Source organism: Meriones unguiculatus, chromosome 4 (assembly GCF_030254825.1).
Source record: "Meriones unguiculatus strain TT.TT164.6M chromosome 4, Bangor_MerUng_6.1, whole genome shotgun sequence".
In the NCBI taxonomy this organism is placed as follows: domain Eukaryota; kingdom Metazoa; phylum Chordata; class Mammalia; order Rodentia; family Muridae; genus Meriones; species Meriones unguiculatus.
The window spans coordinates 31,882,838-31,905,785 of NC_083352.1; the positions used below are offsets into that span (position 1 = coordinate 31,882,838).

Here is a 22,948-nt window from a genome sequence, read left to right on the forward strand (position 1 = left end):
GTATCTTGTATACAATAAGTGAAATGCAGCTACCATTAGACTCATCTTTTCTAGAGAAACATCCTGTTTCATAATTTCTAATAAGTATTGTCTCAGCTATACACCTCAGTAGACGCACTCAACCATTTGTATTAGTATTGAAAACAGTGGCACTGCTTTTCTTCATATATTTCCTATGAGTTGTAATTATTTGAATTTTCTGAGTTGTGTACTTGAGTTTATAAGTACGTATGAATTGATGACAAAGTAAAGAAGGAAGGGAAAAAGAGGGCCCAGACGAATGAAGCACTGAAGTGGGAAGTTGTATAAAACAGTTCGATTTTGTGAGGACTACAGTCAAACACATTAGGAACATGTTTGTTGAAACATAGTGTATTTATTACTTGGAGTAAAGAAGGGAAATCCTGTGGAATTAAATTCTTGACCATTCAGAAAGTTACGTGTTTTTCTTTGAAAAAAAAAAGAAGTATCAGTGATAAATTACTACTGTAGTTCCTCTTTCTAAACACAGTATCACATATTTTAAAATCAAGTGTTAAATAATAACCCAGAGAAGAGCATGTCTGATTGCATGCGGGTTGATGCCCCAGGTCCCGCCTCTGAGAAAAAGGTATCAGACGGGTCTGATGCTCTTTGAGTGGATGACACCTAAATGAACATCGGTACAAAGTCCCAATTTATTTCTAATATCAGAGATCAGACCTCTACTCTTGCCTGATGCGTCTAAAACAAAAAGGGGGAACTGTAGAGAGCTGCGGAATGCTATGCCTTAAAGATGGAGCTGATTTCCGCCTTCCACCTTCCCGATGGTGAGTGCTCTCTGTCACGAACAACTCCACATTTGGCTAAGGCCGAGGATCTGGCTTGCTTCCATGTATGTGGACCTATCTGCATTGCCCACGTGGCACGCCTGGGTTGGCTACCCAGAGGCTATTTAAGCTGTGGGCTGGCTTTCCCCAGGATCCGAGGATTGTTCAAGGTTCCTGAATAAACTGCATTGAAAATAATAATAATAATAATAATAAATGTGGCTAAAGAAAGCTGTTTTATAAAATACTGAGCTCCTTCTCTGTCATCTCCATATAGTCAGTATCTTTGGAGAATGAATTTTTCAGGTTTTCTAGAAAAAAAAAACCTATTTACTTAAATAAAAGTGGCATAACTGAATGATGTCTAAATAAACATTTTTAGATAATATAAAGTATAACCTGTGAGCATAATAATTTCATGTAGAATACTTTTAAAATACAGCTATGACTAACATTTATGAAAATAAAGATCAGTATTGCTCATTCTTAAAATCTGAATATTTAGTTAAAGTTACATTCATGATTATAGCCTTTTGTCTCCACTCTGATGTTTATACTTTTACATTCTTGGTTTTTTTAGATGTTTTTATTTTATATATAAAAGTGTTTTGCCTGCATGTGTGTGTACGTGTGTGCGTGTGTGTGTGTGTGTGTGTGTGTGTGTGTGTGTGTGTGGCCAGTGGAGAGGTGGAGATGAGAAGGGGCCATTAGACATTCTGGAATAGAGTTATGGATAGTTGTGAGTTACCGTGGGTACAGGGAAACAAACCTGTGTCCTCTGGAAGAGCAAGTGCTGAACCATCTCTCCAGCCTTCTTGATTTATATTTTGATAATTATTGGATGGATATTGAATTTCCTGTCTTGTTTTGTTTTTATTGTTTTTACTGCTAATTTCAAATTATGTTTTTAAGCGTGCTGATGACATCACAAGCTTAGTAGCAGATACTACACTTCTGGTACACTTTTTTGGAAAGAAAGGAAAAGCTGAACTCAACTTTGAAGATTTTTATAGGTGAGCTAAATTTCTGTTAAAAGTTATTAGCATGCTAAATTAGGTCATCTTGGGAAATCATCTAGTACAGTGATACTGTGCTACCTTTTTTTTAACAATCTATTCACTTTATATCTTGGTTGTAACACCCCCCCCATCTTGTCTCGTTCCCATCCTTCCTCCTTCTCACCCCCTCCCACCCTTTTCTCACTTCCCTAGTCCACTGATAGAGAAAGTCCTTCTCCCCTACTATCTGACCCTAGCCTATCAGGTCTCATCAGGACTGTCTCTATCCTCTTCCTCTGTGGGCTGGTTAGGTCGCCCCACCATAGGGAAATGATCAAGAACAAGTTACCAAATTCATGTCAGAGACTGCCCCTGCTCCCTTTACACTAGGGAACCCACAAAGAGACTGAGCTGCCTATGGTCTACATCTGAGCAGGTGTTCTGGGTCCTCTCCATGCATGGTCCTTGATGAAAAATATTCTGTGTCATGTCCACTTCTGTTGCTGTCTCTGATTATATTAATGACACACAATTACTAAAAGATAAAAAAAATGAGTATGTAATGATTATTGTATCTTATGTATTTAGTAGAGAATTCTTCAGTCTCAATAAGCCACAGTAAAAATGGCCAGTATCATCTCTGCCCTACAATATGCTGTTAACCATTTTGCAGATGGGCTGGCTCGAGTCCCAAGAGGGAGGCTATTTGTTTGGGTACCACAGTCATTAAGCAGTAATTCCTTATCTCTGAGTATGAAGCTTTGAGCCATTATATAGTTAAATTATTTCCATGTAACCTTTTCTAGGACAGTAAATGTTTGATCATTTACCTTCCTTTTTATTATTTTATCACAGATTTATGGATAACCTACAAACAGAAGTTCTAGAAATAGAATTTCTTTCCTACTCTAATGGTATGAACACTATCAGTGAAGAAGATTTTGCCCATATTCTTCTACGGTATACTAATGTGGAAAATACATCAGTATTTTTGGAAAATGTGCGCTACAGTATACCTGAAGAAAAGGTGCTTAGTCCCTTATGCTTATTTTGTTATATCCATTATCTTGAAATGTATTATCTAGTAAATGCCATTTATATTGCCTTATTAAATAACATTATTAACCTAGCTTATCTGTGAATTAAAATTTATGTTTTGATGTATTCTATCGGTTCCCTCCATATCCCAAGTACTCTGTTAATTCTGAATTCAAGTAGAGATCAGTTTTTTTAAGAAATACTGAAAAGTCCTTATGACTAGTAGTATTTTTCAAGAGAATTCTTATGAGTTATTCTGGTGTTTTGACTAGTACCAAAAACATGTAAGGCAGCTGTTCATTTCTGTATCACCTCTCATACTCTAATAAAAGGTCATTTGAAGAGTGCCATTGATAAGTGAGTGATCTTATCTGCATTTGAAGTGAAGCTTTTCAGCAAGTTCGGTGGCATGAATGGTTTAGAACCCAGGACAGCTCCTTGTCTGTTTGCTTGGTAGCAAATGTAGTGTCAGCCCTTTTGAGCAGTTGCATTATCTATTGGTATTTGAATGCTTCATTGCAACCAAATAGAAACTGCTGTCACAAGTATCCCTTTAAGCCTAGGATGATTGGGATCTGTTGCCTTCTATTTGTGTTTATGGAAGGATCAGGTTAACTGTTCAAGAAAGCTTGCAGATAACTTGAGTTTGTTTAAAGTGGATACACTGTGACAGTGTTAACAATTCTTTGACTCCCCTAAGAAGTGGGGTGGGGGGGGCTTGCTGCGTTTAACTGTTACTTTACATTATTTTTTAATCAAATGGCTCATCTGTTTTACCCACTAAGCTGGATTTTCCTAGCTAGTAGAGAATTCCCTAGAAATAAAATTGTAACTTATGCTACTCAAGCTATCAACTCTCAGACAGCCTTGCAGACATTGACATTTCTTTTGGAAAATGAGAAACTGAGAATTTTAGACACTTGTCCTCTCAAATGGGAGACTCTCTAAGGCAGTGATTCTTCTACTATACGCTACTTAAATCTTCCCCTCTCCTCCGCCACTCATTCTCTTCTCCCCAGTAAAAGAAAAGAAAGAAAAGCTGTTACTTGAATGACATTTACAGTTTCAAAACTAATTTCATTTTTACTCACAGATACTAAATATCTATAAGGCCTTATATAGGAACAAATGATAAAGTGACAAAATAGGCAAATCCTTCTTCAATAGAAATATACATTAGACAAAATAAGTAAACAAAAGGAGATACACTTTCAGATAAAGATAAATGCTGTGAAAAGGACCAGGAATATGAAGACTGAAATAGAAGGCTGGCTGTTAGGGAATGTTCTTCAGAATAAGTAGCTTTGAGCAAAGCCTGTATATGATGAGCTATGCAAAAATCTGGATGACAAGTGTTTTAGAAAAGAGAGTAGCAAATGGCAAGGGCCTGGGATGGAACAAGCTTAGTTTATTTGAGAACTGTGAAAGTAGTATGTGATGAGAAGGGAGAGTTAGAGATTTGTCAGGTATGATAGCACTTGATGGAACAAAGAGAGGTCTCCTTAGATTTAATTCTAATAGTGATACCAAGAGGGATGGAAAGCTATTACCATGCTTAAATTTTAAAGTTGTGGATCTGGAAAACTACCTTCCTAGTTAATTCCCTAGCTGTCCAGCACTTCTTATCTGTGTTCCTCCTTCACTTACCTTTACAATCAAAACCAGGATCTAGGAAGCTGGAACTGTTGCCTCTGCTCTTTTTTTTTTCCTGTGAATTTCTCAATTATTTAAATATTGTTAATTATATCAAACTTGAGATATGTTATTTTTATTTCCCATAATGTTCCTGTTAACTGAAGAAAGACCAGGGGTAGAATTGCAGCCTATGAAAATGGCGTCTCTGAACAGGCTGCTTTGGCACAAGTCCTCATACTCAGTGCCCTCCTGTGGTGGTCTGCTCAGTGCCATTTTCTGCAGTCACTGTATTTCCCCCTGGTGTCTTGGTTGCGTTTTCATGACTGAACAAGTTCAATTAGATGACAGTTGACACTGTGTCAACATTTTGATTTTTGTATTGTCATCATAAACATATTGATGACCTGATGCTGAATCATGCATAAGAATAATTATGCACAGCAAATATGTTATGGGTTTTTTTTTATAGGTTTAAGAAATGGTATTTAGAGGATTATAGTAACTGAATTTTTTGAGCCGTTTTCATTGAAGCACTTTTGGAAACTTGATGTTTGCAGGGCAGTGTTTTAAAGCAGTTTACTGCTTTCGGAGGAGCAATGCTATCTAATAGAGATAAGTCTGTGGGAGTCCTAAGTTTATTTGGAGAAATTTTTCCAAATACACCTGGAGCTCTTGCTTATGAAATATATTGCAGATCCTAACGTTTTCCTCTATTAAGCGTGTTATACTTACTCTAATACATCTATCAATACTAATTGTTGCACTTTTATTTTCCCAAAATAGGGCATCACATTTGATGAATTCAGGTCATTTTTCCAGTTTCTAAACAACTTAGAAGACTTTGCAATAGCTCTCAATATGTATAACTTTGCAAGCCGTTCTATAGGACAAGGTAAGAAATCATCCTTCAAAATGTCAATGTTAAAACGTCCCTACCTTGTTCCCAGAGATCTTGGAAAGAGGCTAGTGAAATATGTTTGATTGTGCATCAGCTTACCTGAAAGGCTGGTTTTATGATTTCTGTGAGAAATCAGTTCTGAAACTTAAAAGTGTGCGGAGTCTAGGGAAATAGGATGATTTCTTACTGGATTATTTTTGGCCTCTAATTTCATATTGTGAAGAAGAACTAATAATGTCTATTCTAAAAGGTCTAAGAGAAAACCTAATGGTTCCTTAGTAACATCAGGAAATACATGTCTACTTGTAGAAACTGCTTCTGGCCATTGGCCAGTTCTGTTAATGTCTTGAAGGCAAGAATCTAGTATGTTAGGTATCAAATTATTGTCTTGGGTTTTTTTTTTTTTCAAATTCTAGAGGAAAGCCAAACTATACTCCCTAAATGATGATAATGACTTCTCTCAGAAGCATAGAAAGAATAGGAACATTGAACCAGTAAGGGCTCAGATTCAACTCCCAGCTTCAAAAAACAGTCAACATCACATGTTACCTTTGTTGTATGAGAGAAATCTGAAATCTTCTTTATATTTCTTTCTCTAAAATGTATGTACAGACATTGGAAGGCATGTCTTCACAAATGAAATACGTATTTTAATATATAATATATATCACATATTTAATATGTAATATATATTACTAGAATAATATATCCTTCTTAAAAGAAATTAGTATCAGTTGATTTGGTTCAGACCAGAAAGTTGTTTTCTGATTTTATGAAATTAGAAAACAAGAAAAATGTTATTGTGTCACTTTTCAAATGTTTGGAATAATATCCATATGTTCCTTCAGTGCTGTTATCAGTAGCTCAATTAAAGGGTATTGCAGTAGGCACCTAAGCAGCATTCCTTCTATTAGCTATTTCTGAAGCACACAGAAGAGTTCCCTACAACAAAATTAACCTTTCTTTGGAAATTTAAGTTTCCATTGTCTGTTGGAGAGTGTACAGGTTCCTGTGCCCACTGTCTGTGCAGCACTCCCCCAGGTTCTGACCTCTGGACTCTACCTTAGCAAGACTGTTCTTTGTTATCATCTGTCATTTCTCTCATTCCCACTGGTGAAACTCCAGTACATAATCATAGCCATTTGAAATCATCACCTGCCCTTACCCCTCCTCCCTCAAACTGTTAATCACTATTTCTAAATTATCAGAGAACATTTTGTGCAATCCTGAATAATGGTTCTCTCTGCAAATCTTGTCTCCCATCGGAACTGTTTCTTGGGAATTCATTTATCTTAATAACCTCTTAAATGTCTCTTCCTGACAGTAGCTGCTCACTCAGCATTCCTTGGTTGAAAATATATTATTACCCAATCAGCCACCATTTTATCTTTTCATTAAAACCACAGTGTCTGCTTAATTAAAGTTGTGTGCTATATACTATCATATCCAATGCTTAGAAAAAACTTTTACAACCTTTGTAGTCGTTAGCATCATATACTAAAAACATATACTGCTTTTCTTTTTTGTGACATTTATCTAGATGAATTTAAACGTGCAGTATATGTAGCCACTGGACTGAAACTTTCACCACATTTGGTGAACACGGTCTTCAAGATTTTTGACGTTGACAAAGATGACCAATTAAGTTATAAGGAATTTATTGGGATTATGAAAGACAGACTCCATAGAGGATTCCGGGTAAGCTTACAGATTTCAAGCCTATCGATAATCCTTTTAAATCTTAAGTTCAGAAAGAATTTAGTGAAACTTTAAGGTTATAAACATGAAGTCTGGTTGTAGGCCTTACCAGCTTTCAGAAACGATGCGAGGTGCTAAGAGGTAATTTTATAAATACCTCTTATAAAGGTGTATAAATACACACCTTTATAAGAGTGTGTATAAATACACAAATATAATAAAATTGACTTTTACTATATTTTATATTCAGTTAGAAGAATATATTTATTGCTTTTTGGGGGAAGGGTATTGCCATTTTGTTTTTTGTTGTTTTCAATGTAGTCTTCCCATTGGCTTTCAGACTTGGTAGTAAACAAGGAACCATCACTATTCCTTGTTGCACATCAGATGTTTCCTTTCGGTAATTGAGGCTCTTAAGTCAGTGCATATTCATTACTATGTATAAAATGAACTGAAAATAATTCTTGTTTCCTGAACGGTTTTTCCTGTTGGCATACCAAAAAATGAACAAGAGTTTATCTGCCCTTTTTTAAAAATCTTTTTTTTATTTCAGCTATTTATTTTTCCTCAAAAATGTTATAGTAAAAAAGTTAAATTTAGTATTATGTGGCTTAATAAGTATTTATACATCCAACATACTTAATGGATGTTCTTGAAACAGAAGAGTAAAAAAAATCCCTTTGAAATTTAACAGCTGTTATAGGAAGTCGTCCTTCTGTGTTAGGGATAAACATTTTGAGTAGGAAAATCCATATGTAGAAAAAAATAAAGATTATCATCTTTGGCATTGTAATTCAAAGACTTGTTTAGTGACTTTCAGCCCTAGCTGTCTTGGCAAAGATGGCGTTGTACTTAAGTGCCACCTAGTGGTAGCTTGTTAACATTTCAGATGACACTGTAGACACTTGTAAGGATGTACATAGAAATCCATTTATTTTTTTCTCAAAAATGCTATATTAAAAGAAGTTAAAATTTAGCATGAACTAAACAGTAAGCATTAGGCTCAATTTTTCCTCTTGAGTACCATGACTCTCACTTCTGTTCACTATTCCATGTGTGCCTGTGCTCCCATATCATAGTATTTTACTTGTATTTGCACACATTTTTTTTAAACTCACTGTATATTTATAGAATGCAGTATCTTGTTACATGAATACATTGGTAGTAATAATCTAATTGGTGTACTCTTATACTTCTTTGTAGTGTCAGGAGCCATTTAAATTTATTTTTAAGCAGTTTTGAGATACATGTGGTTATTAGCTGAGGCCACCATTCTGTGAAGTTAATCTTGAAAAGGCATTCCTCCTGTGTGACTGGAATTGGTTCACTTTTTCTTGTGTCTGCCAATCCTCCCAGTCTCTAGGAACCAGTATCCTGTTCTGTCTTCATAAGTGTGGCTTATAGATTCAGCATTTAAATTAAATAATGCTGGATTACCTGTCACATTTGTACATTTGTAATCCTTTATTCCACAGGGATATAAAACAGTCCAGAAGTATCCGACCTTCAAATCTTGCCTGAAAAAGGAACTTCACAGCAGATAAGTATGTTAACTCGGGTTTATCCTAATATCCCAGTAATTATAAAGAGTAGCCATTATTTTTTATAACATCTAGACAATAGCTGGGAAGAATTATCTGCCACTGGGGTTAATGCCCAGTGGCAGAACACACACTCAATCCTATGTGCCACAAGAGAAGAAAATAACTGAAAGAGATATATTATCACCAACTACTTGTTGGAGACAAGTGAGTATGTCATGGTTTAAAAATTGTTTGCTAAGGCTCTGAGGACTTAGCTCAGTTGGAAGAGTGCTCAGCTAGCACACAGGAGGCCCTGGGTTCTGTCCCCAGAACTACATGAAGCACAAGTGTAGTGGTACATGACCCTTTTCTCAACATTGGCGGTAGAAGCAGGAGAATCAGAAATTCAGCAACAGCCAGTCCCAAACTAGGCTGGTACACATGCGATACTGTCCACAGAGAGATGGAAGGAATTTTGTGTGTTAAGTTTGCAGTTCTGTACCTGTGCGGGCACAATCTAACAAACCTAAGCTGTACATGGGATCTTTCGAGATTTTGGGTTACTTTTTTTAAGGGGAGCATGCTTCAAAATCGGTGCCACAAAAATAGCAGCTGTACTGTTAAAGAGTGAGTTTAGGTACATGACACTACATGAAGCATTCTTATTTTAATTCTCACATGTAGATCTGTTTCTCTCCCTTTTTTACATTGCTGACAATGAAAGCTAGAGCCACGTGCATGTGAGGGAGCTGCTTTACCACAGGTTTACACACATAGCTCTTGATTTTTAAGATTTTGAACTCGTGGTTCTCCTGCTTCTACCTTGAGTATGTAGGGATTGTTAGCCTTGACAAGTATGTCCCTTAGCAGGTTTATGATTCCTTTAACAACAGAGAGAAAGCAAAAATTAGAACTTGCCTTCTCAGGTAACTTGCTAGTGAATGACAAACCAGGATTGAGCCGCCTTTGTTCTTATGGTAAAACTATTTTTACTTATAATGTTATCACTCTCTGTTGCAGTAATTAAGGATGAGTCAGGAAGTCTATCCTGTTTTTTGTTTGAAATATCTCAAAATTGTTAAGGTCCAGAAAGAAGATTGTTTTTAAATGGATAATAATTATGTAATTTTGATCAGTTGTATTAGGTTTTCATAACAGAAGTTTTGTTGCTTATTTTGAGATAAGTATATGTTCTTACGTATTTCTCTTAAGCTTGAAGCACTTTATGTGTTTCCCAAAGTGATTTTTAAAAAGAAAAACCAACTGCTTTGTAATATATTTCCTGTGGCTATAATAAAATACTTTAGCAAAAGCTATTTAAGAGGGATAGAGTTTATTCTGGCTCACAGTCTAAAGGAACTCAGTCCATTCAGGCAGGAAGGCAGCAGAAGCGCAAAGCGCTGGTCACATCTCATCCGTAGTCAGGGAGCAGAGAATAGTGAACCCTCCCACCTCGGACTAAGCAGTCGGTGTTAATTCCCCAGAAGACTGTACAAAGGCCTCTCCTGGTGATTGCGGGTTCCATCAAGTTGGTAACACCAACCAAGCATCACACTCTGTCAGCTTTGGGAAATGTAGAAGAAATGGCCACATTGCTACTGTCTTCATGAAATGTATATTTTCCTCATGCTTTCAGCAAGCTACTATCTGTTTTTGTCTTCCTAAAAAGAAACTGCAGTGCTCAGTACTTTGTAAGTAGCTTTGAAGCCTAGTATTACATGGAATCTACTTTGGGAAGTGGTGGTCCAAAACACTGAGAAAAGAGCAGCTTTATTTATTGCTTACTGGGGAACAGGCTTAGAGATTGAGCTGCCATGGGCTACATCTGTGCAGGGGTACTAGGTTATCTCCATGCATGCTCCTTGAAGTATCACTTTTTTTAATTTTTATTTAATTTTATTTTTAATTACACTTTATTTACTTTGTATTCTCCCTCCAGTTCCCTCCCTCCTCCCCTCCCAATCCTTCCCTTCCTTCCCCTTCTCCACACATGCCCCTCCCCAAATCCACTGGTATGGGAGGGTTTCTTTTTCTTCCTTTTGATCCTAGTCTCTTGGGTCTCATCAGGAGTGGCTGCACTGTCTTCCTCTGTGGCCTGGTAAGGCTGCTCCCCTCTCAGGGGGAGGTGATCAAAGCAGGCCAATCAGTTCGTGTCAGAAGCAGTCCCTGTTCCCATTGCTATGGGAACCTGCTTGGACACTGAACTGCCATGGGCTACATCTGTGCAGGGGTTCTAGGTTATCTCCCTGCATGGTACTTGGTTGGAGTATGAGTCTCAGGAAAGACCCCTGTGCGCAAATCTTTTGGTTCTGTTGTTCTCCTTGTGGACCTCCTGTCCTCTCCAGATCTTACTGTTTCCCACTTCTTTAATAAGATACCATGTACTCTGCCCAAAGTTTGGCCATAAGTCTCAACATCTTTGATAGTCTGCAGGGAAGAGCCTTTCAGAGGCCCTCTGTGGGAGGCTCCTAACTTGTTTCCTGTTTTCTTCTTCTTCTGATGTCCATCCTCTTTACCTTTCAGGATGGGGATTGAGCATTTTAGCCAGAGTTCTCCCTCTAGATTAGTGTCTTTAGGTGTACAGATTTTAGTATGTTTATCCTACATTATATATCTAAATGAGTGAATATATACCATGTGTGTCTTTCTGCTTCTGGAATAGCTCACTCAGGATGATCCTTTCCAGTTCCCACCATTTACCTGCAAATTTCATGATTTCCTTGTTTTTAATTGCTGAGTAATATTCCATTGTGTAGGTGTACCATAATTTCTGTATCCATTCTTCAGTTGAGGGGCATCTGTGTTGTTTCCAGCTTCTGGCTATTACAAATAAAGCTGCTACAAAGATGGTTGAACAAACGTCCTTATTGTGTACTTGAGCTTCTTTTGGATATATGCCTAGGAGTGGTATGGCTGGATCTTGGGGAAGCGCTATTCCTAGTTGTCTAAGAAAGCGCCAGATTGATTTCCAGAGTGGTTGTACAAGTTTACATTGAGGCTTCTTAACAAAATATGAACTTGGGCCAGTGAAGTGTCTCAGTGTCTCAGTGAATAAATATGCTTGCTACAAAGCCTGTTGGACCTGAACCTCATGATAGAAATTGGTAATGGGCTCCCACATACACACCATGCTACATTCTCATGGTGCCTCCAGGCACAAATTAAATAAACAAATAAATATAGTCTTCATAAAGCTACGCACTTTTTTCTTTTCCAATTTTTTTTAATCTTTTTAATATTAGTTACAGTTTGTTAACTTTGTATCCCTGCTATATCCCACTCCCTTTTTCCCTCCCAAACCCACACTCCTTCCCTCATCTCCTCCCTGCCCCTTTCCAAGTCCACTGACAGGGGAGGAGGTCAAAGAGCCTTCCATTGAGTTTGTGTAAGATACAGTCCCTGTTCCCCTTATTAGGGTACCCACTTAGATACTGAGCTACCAAGGGCTACATCTGAGCAGAGGTTCTAGGTTACAATCATACATGGTCCTTGTTTGGAGAAACAGTCTCATAAAAGACCCCTGTGCCCAGAAATATTTGGTCCTTGTGGAGCTCCTATCCTCTCCCAAGTCATATTAACTCCCTCTTCTTTCATGTGATTCCTTACACTCTGCCGAAGATTTGGTTATGAGTCTTAATACACTAGCAGTTGATACACTGCTAGGTAGAGTCTTTGAGAGGCCCTGTACTGTAGGCTTCTGTCCTGTTACTTGTTTGCTCTTACATCCAATGTCCATCCCATTTGTCTTTCTAAGTGAGGATTGATCATCATACCCGGGGCCCTCTTTCTTGTTTATCTTCTTTAGATGTATAGATTTCAATATGTTTATCTTATCTTATAGGTCTATATAAGTGAGTATATACCATGTGTGTCTTTCTGCTTTTGGGATACCTCACTCAGGATGATCGTTTCTAGGTCCCACCATTTGCCTGCAAATTTCATGATTTCCTCCATGGCTTTTTAAATACTTGCTTCATATTTCATATAGACTGCTTTAAAATTTTGATTAATGGTATTACCTTGTTACATAAGTAATTGCATTGGCATTGTTTGTTTGTTTTAACTAGATTCTCCTAAAACAGTGATTGAAGGATCGTGATCCGTGTGACAAGGCAAGAAGCAAGTTTCTGAGAGTGGATCCAAGTGTGAGGTCAGCACATGCAGAAAATGAAGAGAAAGGTGAAATTTACATTTCTTTTTCCTTGAACTGAGTTTGTCAGTATAAGTCGGAGGAAAACTGCATCTTGTAATTACAAACCTTAGCCTACCAAGAGAAAACTTACTGTGGACGCTAAATACAATCAGCAGAGCTTTCGTCTTGATTGTCGGTCGGAACTTTTTCATTCCCTTCACAAGTACATGGGTAGTCCCAATGACTATCTGAGAATTATTTAGATTGTTTATTTATTTATTAGAAATGTTCTTTATTTCAAAATAATTTATGAATGATAGAATATAGATGACCTAAAGATGGAAACACATTTTCTGGTTTTGACTGTGAACTTATTTTCAGACAATGAATACTCCTTCCATTTGTCTTAGGGCCTTAGAATTGTTAGTAAGTCCCTGTTATTTAACTTGTATTTAATTAATTATACTGTAGTAATTTCAAAAAACAAGTGAAAATTTACTAAGTAATATGATGGTTTACATTGTACTTTCAACTTTTAAAAGTACTTATGTAATATACATTGTTGGATTTGTGTACATTTTTGTTTGTTTTTGCTGTTCTTTGTGTGTGTGTTAGACTTTTTTTTTTTTTTTTTGGTACCAAAGCCAAGAGTATTTCAGGTATTTTGTTTAAAAAAAAAATTAGTTGTTTTTTTTTTGTTTTGTTTTGTTTTTGTTTTTGTTTTAGCAGCAAACACAGCAATCTTGTGCTAATGTTAAAAGCAAGGGCAGTGGCAGTAGTGATCACCAACATGTGGAACCGTGGTGCTACTCCTACTTGCAAGTGGATTGTATGGAAATAATATTAGTAACATATTAGATATTGATAATAATATGTCTATTGCATCAAAACTAATATAAATGGCTTAGACATTTGATGTATATTCAATAGGTAGAAGATAATGTTTTGTTTCTTGCAAAAGGACCACATGGAGAATCTACCCAAACAGCCAGTAGTGATGAATCATTTACATATAATCCCTTATATCGAAACAATATGTCTTAAAAGTGGAAAATAAAACTTTCTATTGGAAGAAAACAAAATGACTTGAGAGACTAGCCAGAAGGGTCACAGCTCAAGGCCTGCCTGGGCTATAAAGTAAGCTCAAGACACCTCAGCAATGTAGAACCCTGCCAAAAATAAAACTGCTGGGGAAATAGTTAGCTTAACAGCAGAGTGCTTGCCTATCAAGTGTGAGGCTGTAGGTTTAATTCTCAACACTGAAAGAAAAAAAAAAGAAAGAAAATGAGAAAAGAAGGAAAGAAAGAGAAAGAAAGAAAGAATCCTAGATTTTTACATTGAAAGAGAATTTTAGAATACTTAATAGAATTTTGGCTATCTGGTAAAATTGATTTCTACAAGGGTACAATATAATAATACAGTGAGTTTTAATTAATATATTTATATATTGCATGTTAAAAGATTAATATATTCACTTATCTTCTTTTGTAAGACATATTTAATATTGCATACACTCCATCCATTATTTTGCTTTTGCATATGAAAATAGGAAACACTGTCTTTGTTTTTGTAAGTTATTGAATGCGAATTTGATATGCATCAGCTTATTTATAAAAGGAATGTTATTTTGGTGTTATTTGTATTGATTATGTCTTTTTTAGACTTCTCCATATCTTTCTGTGATATTATTTATTGCACCAATAGAGAAATATAAATCTGCAAATGTAATAGAGTCTTACTACTACATATATAATTTCACTTGCTTTGAAACTTTAGTCATTTGATGACTAAATAGAGATGCCTACTTACTCATTTATCATGTCTCAGACCTAGATTGGTTGCAGTAATATGTGGTATATAAAATAATTGAAAAATACAAATTAATCTTTGGCTGTAAGTTATACTATCATACATACATATGGATTAAAAATTAAATAACCTATTTAAAGATCTTTTATAAGCTTGTCATCAACCTAGGACATAACACCATAATATATGCAGTCACTATTCTTTATTGTTTTATTTTAAATGGGCTTGTTTATTAGGTGGCAAGATAATATAAAAATGAAGATGAATAAAATATTCTGATCAATTAATATGGTATGAGAATAGTATCACTCAAACTTTTTGTCTATAAGATGGAGGTAGAAATACCTCACTGGGGTGTAGCTTAAATCAATTCAAATACTTTTGAATGTTTTGCAAATAATGTATTAAATACGCATATGTTAGCTTCAGATTTTCCTTCTGCAAATTACAATTTTCTTAAACATTAAACTCTACATAAAATTTTAGTATTGTACTTCTTGAAGAAGGCCTACATGATAAATGGTAGTTGGTACTTCTCAGAATAGTTTATAATAATTGTTTTAGCTTAATTTGTTACTATAAATCTTAATTGTAAAGCTACATGTCTTACATTGTTATATTATCTTAAAATAAATGTACCTCCTTTGAACCAAGAAACACTGCAGTTTGTTAGTATGCATATCAGTGAACTAATTTTCTTTCTGAATATATCACTTTCTAACTTGGGAAATCTTTATGGGTTACCATTAATTTTAAATCCACTTCCATAGCAATACACAGCATCAAATTTTAACTTATGAATACCTCTGTAGACAAGTAAATTGCAGAATCATGGAGCCTCCCCAGAGCCTTTCAGAGAACTCCTTGTTTTAAAGAACTATGGCTGTTATCTAGAAAATTTGCATGTGACTTAATAGAGTGTCTATTTTGTCTCACTGAACTAATCACTTAAATGGCTTAAAATGAAGCCAGAACTACAGTAGCCCATGTTCCGAGTGTTGTTACTTTATAGATGTCATCTTGCTAAAAGAACACCCAGAAGTTATATTTTAAAAGTGTATTAGTTATCTTTCTGCTCTATTTAGGTTTGGTTTTAGTTTCATTAGATGGTCTCTACTTTGTAGCCAAGGATGGACTCATTCCTTAGCTCAAGCAGTGCTCCAACCTCAGTCTCCTACGTCCTTGGCATTTGTCTGTGTATCACCACACCGTATCCCCTTCTGCCATCAGTAAATAAACACTTTTTTAAAGTGCAGTGTTTGTATTCCTAAAGGATGCGAAAATGTGAATTGTGTAATATTCGGTAAGTAAAATAAAAATCATAAGTGATTAAAAAAGCATATTTTCTTTTTTCTTTTATGGGCAGCATTTTTTTTACTTAGTAGCTCATGAAATAATGGCCTACCATTGTCACATGTTATATTCTGTGTAAATCATCTTTGTAATTGTCTTTATAATAAATATTTTAGCATCTTAAATGCAAGGTCATATTGGGCTGGAGAGATGGTTCAGAGGTTAAGAACACTGCTTGCTCTTCCAGAGGTCCTGAGTTCAATTCCCAGCAACCACATGGTGGCTCACAACCATCTATAATGAAATCTTGTGCCCTCTTTTGGCATTCAGGTGTACATGCAGGCAGAACATTGTGTGCTAAATAAATAAATCTTTTTTTAAAAAAAGGACATATTTATAACTATATGCATATAAGTATGCAATGCTTATAGAACAGTAAAAGGGTATAACTGAAATTCATCTTTCAAGGATAATTTTGTCCACTTAGTAAAAGACAAGAGGGACACATGCTAACAAAAAGTAAGTAGGGGGAAGAAAAACCAAACACGTGGAATAGGGATCTGAATGAGGGAGGGGGTTAAATATTGAGACTGGGTAACAAAAAAAAAAAAATTTAAATGCATGCACATAAAATGAAAATGTTATGAGTTTTCATGTGAGTTCCAGATGACAAAGATGGTTTTAAAGAATATGTGGTATGGTTTGCTGCCCTTCCCACTGTTGGTGAAGCTGTCTGAATGACACAGCATTAGTACCTCAGCCTTTACCTCTGGATGACACTATCCCAATGTATACACTTACAGTGTATAATTTTATATGTCCACAAGTCTAGCAAAATGGTGTATAATGGAAAAAGTAAGTTTCTTTATGGTGTTGCTATGACATGATCTGCAAGCATTTATATGAGGACACAGTAGAGTTTAAAGTGTGTACTCTGCTATCATTGGGGACAAAATATGTTTTCATTATATAGTACTGTATTGTAGTTGTATTCATTTCATCAGCAGTTCTGAACCCATGAGTTGCTTGCTAACCCTTTGGGTGATGAACAGCCCTTTCACAGGGGTCTCCTAAGACCATTGGAAAAAATATATATTTATATAATGATTTGTAACAGTAGGAAAAGTACAGTTAGAAAGTAGCAATGAAAATAATTTTATGGTTGGGGGTCACCACAACATGAGGCACTGTATTAAAAGGTCGCAGCACTAGGAAGGTTGAGAACCACAGCATTATATGTGTATATTTTAAAAGCCAAAGAGTAATCAAGCCTCATTTTTAGTCAAAATAACTTTCTCCATTTAATTATGAAACTTCAATAACTTTCTCCACTTCAGTTTGCTAAAATGATCATGTACCCCACTTACCTGTCACTAATTCCTTCTGGATTCATCTCTAAAACTGTGTATTGCTAGTGAATTTGAACACATCTGGCTAAATATAAGCCCTTTATTATTCTGAAAATCCCAGCTGATGTTCTGCATATCACTGAGCCATCTAAAGTGACCCCGCTCACTTGTAACAGCTCTCATCCTAGGGCCTCCATCCCCAAGATACCCTCTATTCTTCTCTTTTTCTGGAATGAAAATGCCCTGTCGTCCCTGAGGGAAGTTGCATAGTAAGTGACCTTTTTTTTTTTTTTTTTTAGCTATGTGCCTTGAAAACACCTTTATTCTACCTTCAAGGTTGGGGAATAGTCTGTCCAGAGATAGCAATCTAGAATGGCACATCTCATCTCTTCCTCCAGATTGTAAAAGCATCACCCATTATTGTGTTCCAGCTTTCAGTGTTATTCTCAAAAAGTCTGATGTCATTTAGATGCCTCACCTGTTTTTCTGTCCTCTTGAAGGCTGCGGTCTTTTGCTATTTTCTGTATTATAAGCTTTCTCCTTACTGTACCTTCATATAGGTTTTTTACCCTTTGTTGGTGTTGGGCACAGTAGTATTTTTTCTGCAGTCTCACAATATACAGTTTTGAAAATAATTTTTTGAAGTAAGTATTTTGAGTATGTCCTCTCCTTTTGCTTTCTCTGCCTGTTTTTTTTCCTGAAATATGTTATTCAGATACCCAGACTTCTGTACTCAACCTGTAACCTTATCTTCCCTATTCTTTATTCATCTCTTTGTCTCCTATGGTACCTTGTTATGTTTATTCATTCTCTTTAGAATTTTTTTTATTCTACTCTTAAAGTGTTCTGAATTTTTATGTTGATTTTTGTTTCATATATTCCATTACTTATTTCTAATTGTCTAATTTCAATTTCTTTGATGTTTTCTCCTACTTCTTTTATTGCCTATTCTGTGTGTGTTTTGTATTAGGCTTCTCATATTACAGGGTTTTGTTCAATATCTGATAGTTCTTTGGTATATGCTTATATTTTACAGCACACTGTAATCTGTGTGTGGATAGGATGAGCTTTTAATGGATGGAGTGCCCTTTCTGCAATTCTGGCCAGCCTGTTTAGCTATGAAGCCCCTTTACCATATGCATTGACAGGTCTTTTCTCTGGCTGGCAAGAATTCTGCCAGGTAGTTCAAAGCTTCAATTCCTTCAATTCTGTTTTGTTCAGAGCTGAATTTTGTTCAGAGCTGAATATGAGAGAGAGCGAGAGCAAGTGAGATAGAGATTTTAGATTCCTTTTTCTTTCTCTGAGTACTTCAATCTATGCATAAAATTTTTTTGGAAGCTTTGAAGGGTTTTCCACTGGTGTATGTTAGGGAGGAGAAAGCAGGAAAAGGCAGAAAAGACCCTGGAATCTTAAATGGCTCCTAAACAGTGTTTCAGCCCTCCATGCTATTTACAGTGCTAGCTTTGACAGTACCACAATCCTTAATTTCAAGCTTTGAGGAACTCAACTGTGGGAATCCACTTCTTTCAAAGTTCTCTCCTATTACAGGCATTTGCATTCTTTTGATCTATGTTAGTGTCCATGTCTGAAACCTTAAAATTTTTTTTCCTGTATTACCATTTCCAATTTTTCTTTTCCATGAAGAAGAAAACTTTTTTAAAAACATCAGTTTTTATTCTGTTATTTCAGTATCACTTCTAGGATTGGCAGAAATGTGTCTTCAGAACAACATATATAATATTTAAACTCTGTTCAAAATATATCTGGAAATATACATAAGAAACTTAAAAATAGTCTTCAGAGTTTAGGATCTCAACTTGATAAATATTTTTGTAATGAATAAGTTTATTTTTCAATTTCAAGCAAAATGAAATTATTCAAACATTACTAAGTGAACATTTACTGTAGGAAGTGAAAATAAACCCTCATAAAATATTCCTTATTTTTTAATCACACACCAAATAAGAGGTAGCTCCACTCGTTTATTTGTTCAGACATTGTAAAGAGTGCCATGAAATGTCCCTTTGAAGTAATGGTTTTCATGAGGATAGAAACAGTCATTTATACCTTTTAAAAATATTGATATTTTAATCACGTTTATTTGTAAGACAATAAGATTAATGGCAACTGTACTTCAGCATGGCATTTCTGTAGCAGTATTTCCAAGGTAGCAGCTTGAAGTGGGCAGGTAGAGGTAGTTTTAAGGTAAACAGATTATCATGAAAGCAGGTTTCAGACTAGGTAAAATGAGAGTTTAGGACAGAGTGGAGACAATGAAGACCACTCTGTGCTGCATGTTACTCTAGGTGTACTGTGCAAGGTAAAAGGTCAAGTTGAAACCTAAAAGTAAGTACTGTGAAATCTATACTTTTTCATGTCATCGCTCTACTGCTGAGAAGTTCTCAAGAAGGTGGGTATCTTATATACAGTTTGTGCTGTAATATTTAATTACAGTGAGTGTACAGAAGATTAGCTGTCTCAAAGATCCTTTTGAAATCAGATTGCACATCAAGACTTCATTGTGCCCATTTACTTTCTTAAATTTAAGCAAGTAAATTGAAGAAAGAGGAGAAGGTGATGTCAAGACTTATTGCAAAACGAACAAATAAAAGAGTAGGATATACTAGTTGTTCAGCCTATTAAAGCAAAGCCGAATGTCAGCCCTTATTTGTCGCATGTGTGTTTCTAAAATCTACAACAGCTTGGGCCATACAAAGTATTCCTTTGCTTATAATTGGGCTAAGAAATAAATTAGGAAACAAACAAATGCTAAATAGGTTATGCCAACAATTCAGTTTGTTCTGTTTCTGATACTCACTTGGCTGAACAGAAGATTAACACATTTTTGCTTCCAGGTGCATGCAATTTCAGAAGCTAAGCTAATTCCTGCCTGCAATAGTTAGACCCAAATAAATGCATCATATGTTCTACTAGTTGTAATATCCAAGGGTATTTTTCCCCTTAAAGGAAAAAAAAAAAAAGGCAAAAAGTAAAATTTTAAAAATCTGAGAGTTGAGCTCCAGGTTGTCATAGGTGGGAATCCAGTAGCTAAGATCCTGTCTGAATTTGCTATAAGGAAGCCAGCACAAGAACATACAGAATGGGGGCCTCAGCCATAAGAAAAGAGCTCAGTGGCAGGTTGGTAATTGAAACTTGAACAGTAGTGAGCCTGCGAGCTGGGGGTATGGGGGAGCAGTTTGCTCTAAACCCACAGTTTTATAGTATGAATGTGATGTTCTTGAAGTAGCAATGAGACTTCTTCCTTGAGTTAGAAATCTTCAGGGGTTCGGAGATATGTATGCATAAGCACATGTATGTGACTGCTACACACACACACCTGCCTGCCTGAAGCAGGAAAAAAAATGCTTTACGAGATTTAAAACAGGATTTTATGTTGATTTTACGTGTATGGGTATTTCACCTGTGTACCCAGTACATGCAGTTCCAGGCATTAAATCCTCTGGAGCTGGCATTACAAAAGGTTCTCGGCTGCCATGTAGGTGCAGCGAACCAAACCTGGGTCCTTTAGAAAGGCAATAAGAACTCTTAACTGCTGAAGCATCTCTCCAGCCACAAGTGTAACCTTTTTCAAAAGGACTGACCAATCCAGAACAGGGAAGCAACTATGGATCATAATTAATAGCAGCATTGAATTTAGATTCTGAGAATATAGATGTTAGAACAGGGATCAAAATTCAAAGGAGATACATATGAAATAAACCATGGAATTGCAAAGAATATTAAAAATAAAACTAGGAAGTAAACAAGTACAGTTAGTAGGTAACATTTTCTAGAAAGTAAACAATAGCTGTAACCTAAATCACACTTAATAGCTTTGGCCAACTACATTGCATGTTCAAGGCCAACCTGGTATATGCAAGGTCTTGTCTCAAATCAAATGAATAACTAAAAGTAAAAAAAAAGTCTCCTACTTTCAGGTATTTAGTTATACCAATGACAGGTTAATACTTTACATTAAATAGACGTTCACTCCTAATTAGACATCTACATGTAGAAAATGTAAATAGATTCATATTTATTACCCTGCACAAAACTTAAGTTCAAGTGGATCAAAGACCTCAACATAAAGCTAGACACTAAACCTGTTAGAAGAAAAAGTGGAGAAGAGCCCACTTTTGGCACAGGAGACTTCCTGTACAGAACACCAACAGCTCAGGCTCTAAGACCAAAAATTAATAAATGGGACCACATGGAACTGAAAAGCTTCTGTAAGACAAAGGACACTATCTTCAGAACAAAACTGCAGCCTACAGATTGGAAAAGGTCTTCACCAACCCTACATCTGACAAAAGGCTAATATCCAAAATATATAAAGAACTCAAGAAGTTAAACACCAGTAAACCAAGTAATCCAATTAAAAAATGGAGTACAGAGCTAAACAAAATTCTCAATGGAGGAATCCCTAATGGCTGAGAAGCACTTACAGAAATGCTCATTAGTCATCAGGGAGATGCAATTCAGAACACTCTGAGATTCCATCTTACACCAGTCAGAATGGCTAAGATCAAAAACACATACTCGAGAATATATGGAGAAAGGGGGAGATTCCTCTATTGCTGGTGGGAATACAAACTTGAACAACCATTTTGGAAATCACTCTGGTGCTTTCTCAGAAAACTGGGACTAAGACTACCTGAAGACACAGCCATACCACTGCTGGGCATATACCCAAAAGATACTCCGCCATTCAAGAAGGACATTGGCTCAACTATGTTCATAGTAGCTTTGTTCAGAATAGCTAGAGACCCAGATTTCCCTCAACTGAAGAATGGATAAAGAAAATGTGCATTTACACAATGGAATACTACTCAGCTATTAAAAACAAGGAAATCATGAAATTTGCAGGGCAAGTGGAAGGAACTGGAAAAGACCATCTTTACTGAGGTAACCCAGACCCAAACTGATGCATATGGTATTTACTCACTTATAAGCAGGTATTAGCCATATAGTACAAGATAACCATACTACAATTCAAAGAAGACCCAAAGAAGCTAAGTAACAAGGAGGACCCAAGGGAGGATGCCTTAAATTCACTCAGATGGGGAAATAGGCATGGGAAGTAGTTGAGTCAGAAGAGGATAGGAGAAGGGTGTATGGAAGGAAACAAGGGTGCAGAGCAGATACGGTAAGAGCGGAAGGGGGAGGACAGTAGACTTGCAGAGAGAAGAGAAACTGTAGGAGACAGCATTTCTGAGACAAGCTAGAGACCTACAACAGGGTATGCTCCAGAGAGTATATGAGGGTGACTCTAGCTGAGACCCCTAGTAACAGGGGTTATGGAGATTGAAGAGGACACCCTCTAACTAGACATGACTCCTGTGGGAGGGGGGTAGAACATCAATCCACCCACAAAATCTTCACCCCAAATTTTATCCTGCCTACAAGATTTGCAGGGATAAAAATAGAGCAGAGATGGAGGGAATGTCTAACCAATTCCTGGCCCAACCTGAGACCAACCCCATGGGAAAAAACCAACCCCTGACACTAACAACACTCTGCTATGCTTGCATATGGGAGCCTAGCATAGCTGTCTTCTGTGAGGCTCCACCCAGCAAAGGATCAAAACTGATGCTCAGACTCAGCCAAAGATTGGATGGAGCACAGGGAACCTTGAGGAAGAGTGAGAGGAAGGATAGAAGGGCTGGGAGGGAACAGGAGCTCCACAAAAAGACCAACAGAGCCAACTAACCTGGGTCCAGGGGGTCCTGCAGAGACTGAAGCACCAATCAACAACCATGCATGGAC

The 22,948-nt window shown here is 36.4% G+C and overlaps 1 protein-coding gene across 2 annotated transcripts in view; it reads left to right on the top strand.

Annotated features, from left to right (window-relative positions):
* The window catches only part of Micu3 (mitochondrial calcium uptake family member 3), an 89,935-nt gene extending 74,249 nt beyond the window's left edge, over nucleotides 1–15,686 (top strand). For both annotated transcript variants that reach the window (XM_060381626.1, XM_060381625.1), the window contains 6 exons: nucleotides 1,722–1,822; nucleotides 2,663–2,834; nucleotides 5,264–5,372; nucleotides 6,919–7,076; nucleotides 8,552–8,620; nucleotides 12,667–15,686. In XM_060381626.1, coding sequence (XP_060237609.1) covers nucleotides 1,722–1,822; nucleotides 2,663–2,834; nucleotides 5,264–5,372; nucleotides 6,919–7,076; nucleotides 8,552–8,620 — 609 coding nt within the window. In that variant the 3' untranslated portion in view covers nucleotides 12,667–15,686. The remainder of the gene's footprint in view (nucleotides 1–1,721; nucleotides 1,823–2,662; nucleotides 2,835–5,263; nucleotides 5,373–6,918; nucleotides 7,077–8,551; nucleotides 8,621–12,666) is intronic.
* The last annotated feature ends 7,262 nt before the right edge of the window (nucleotides 15,687–22,948 follow it).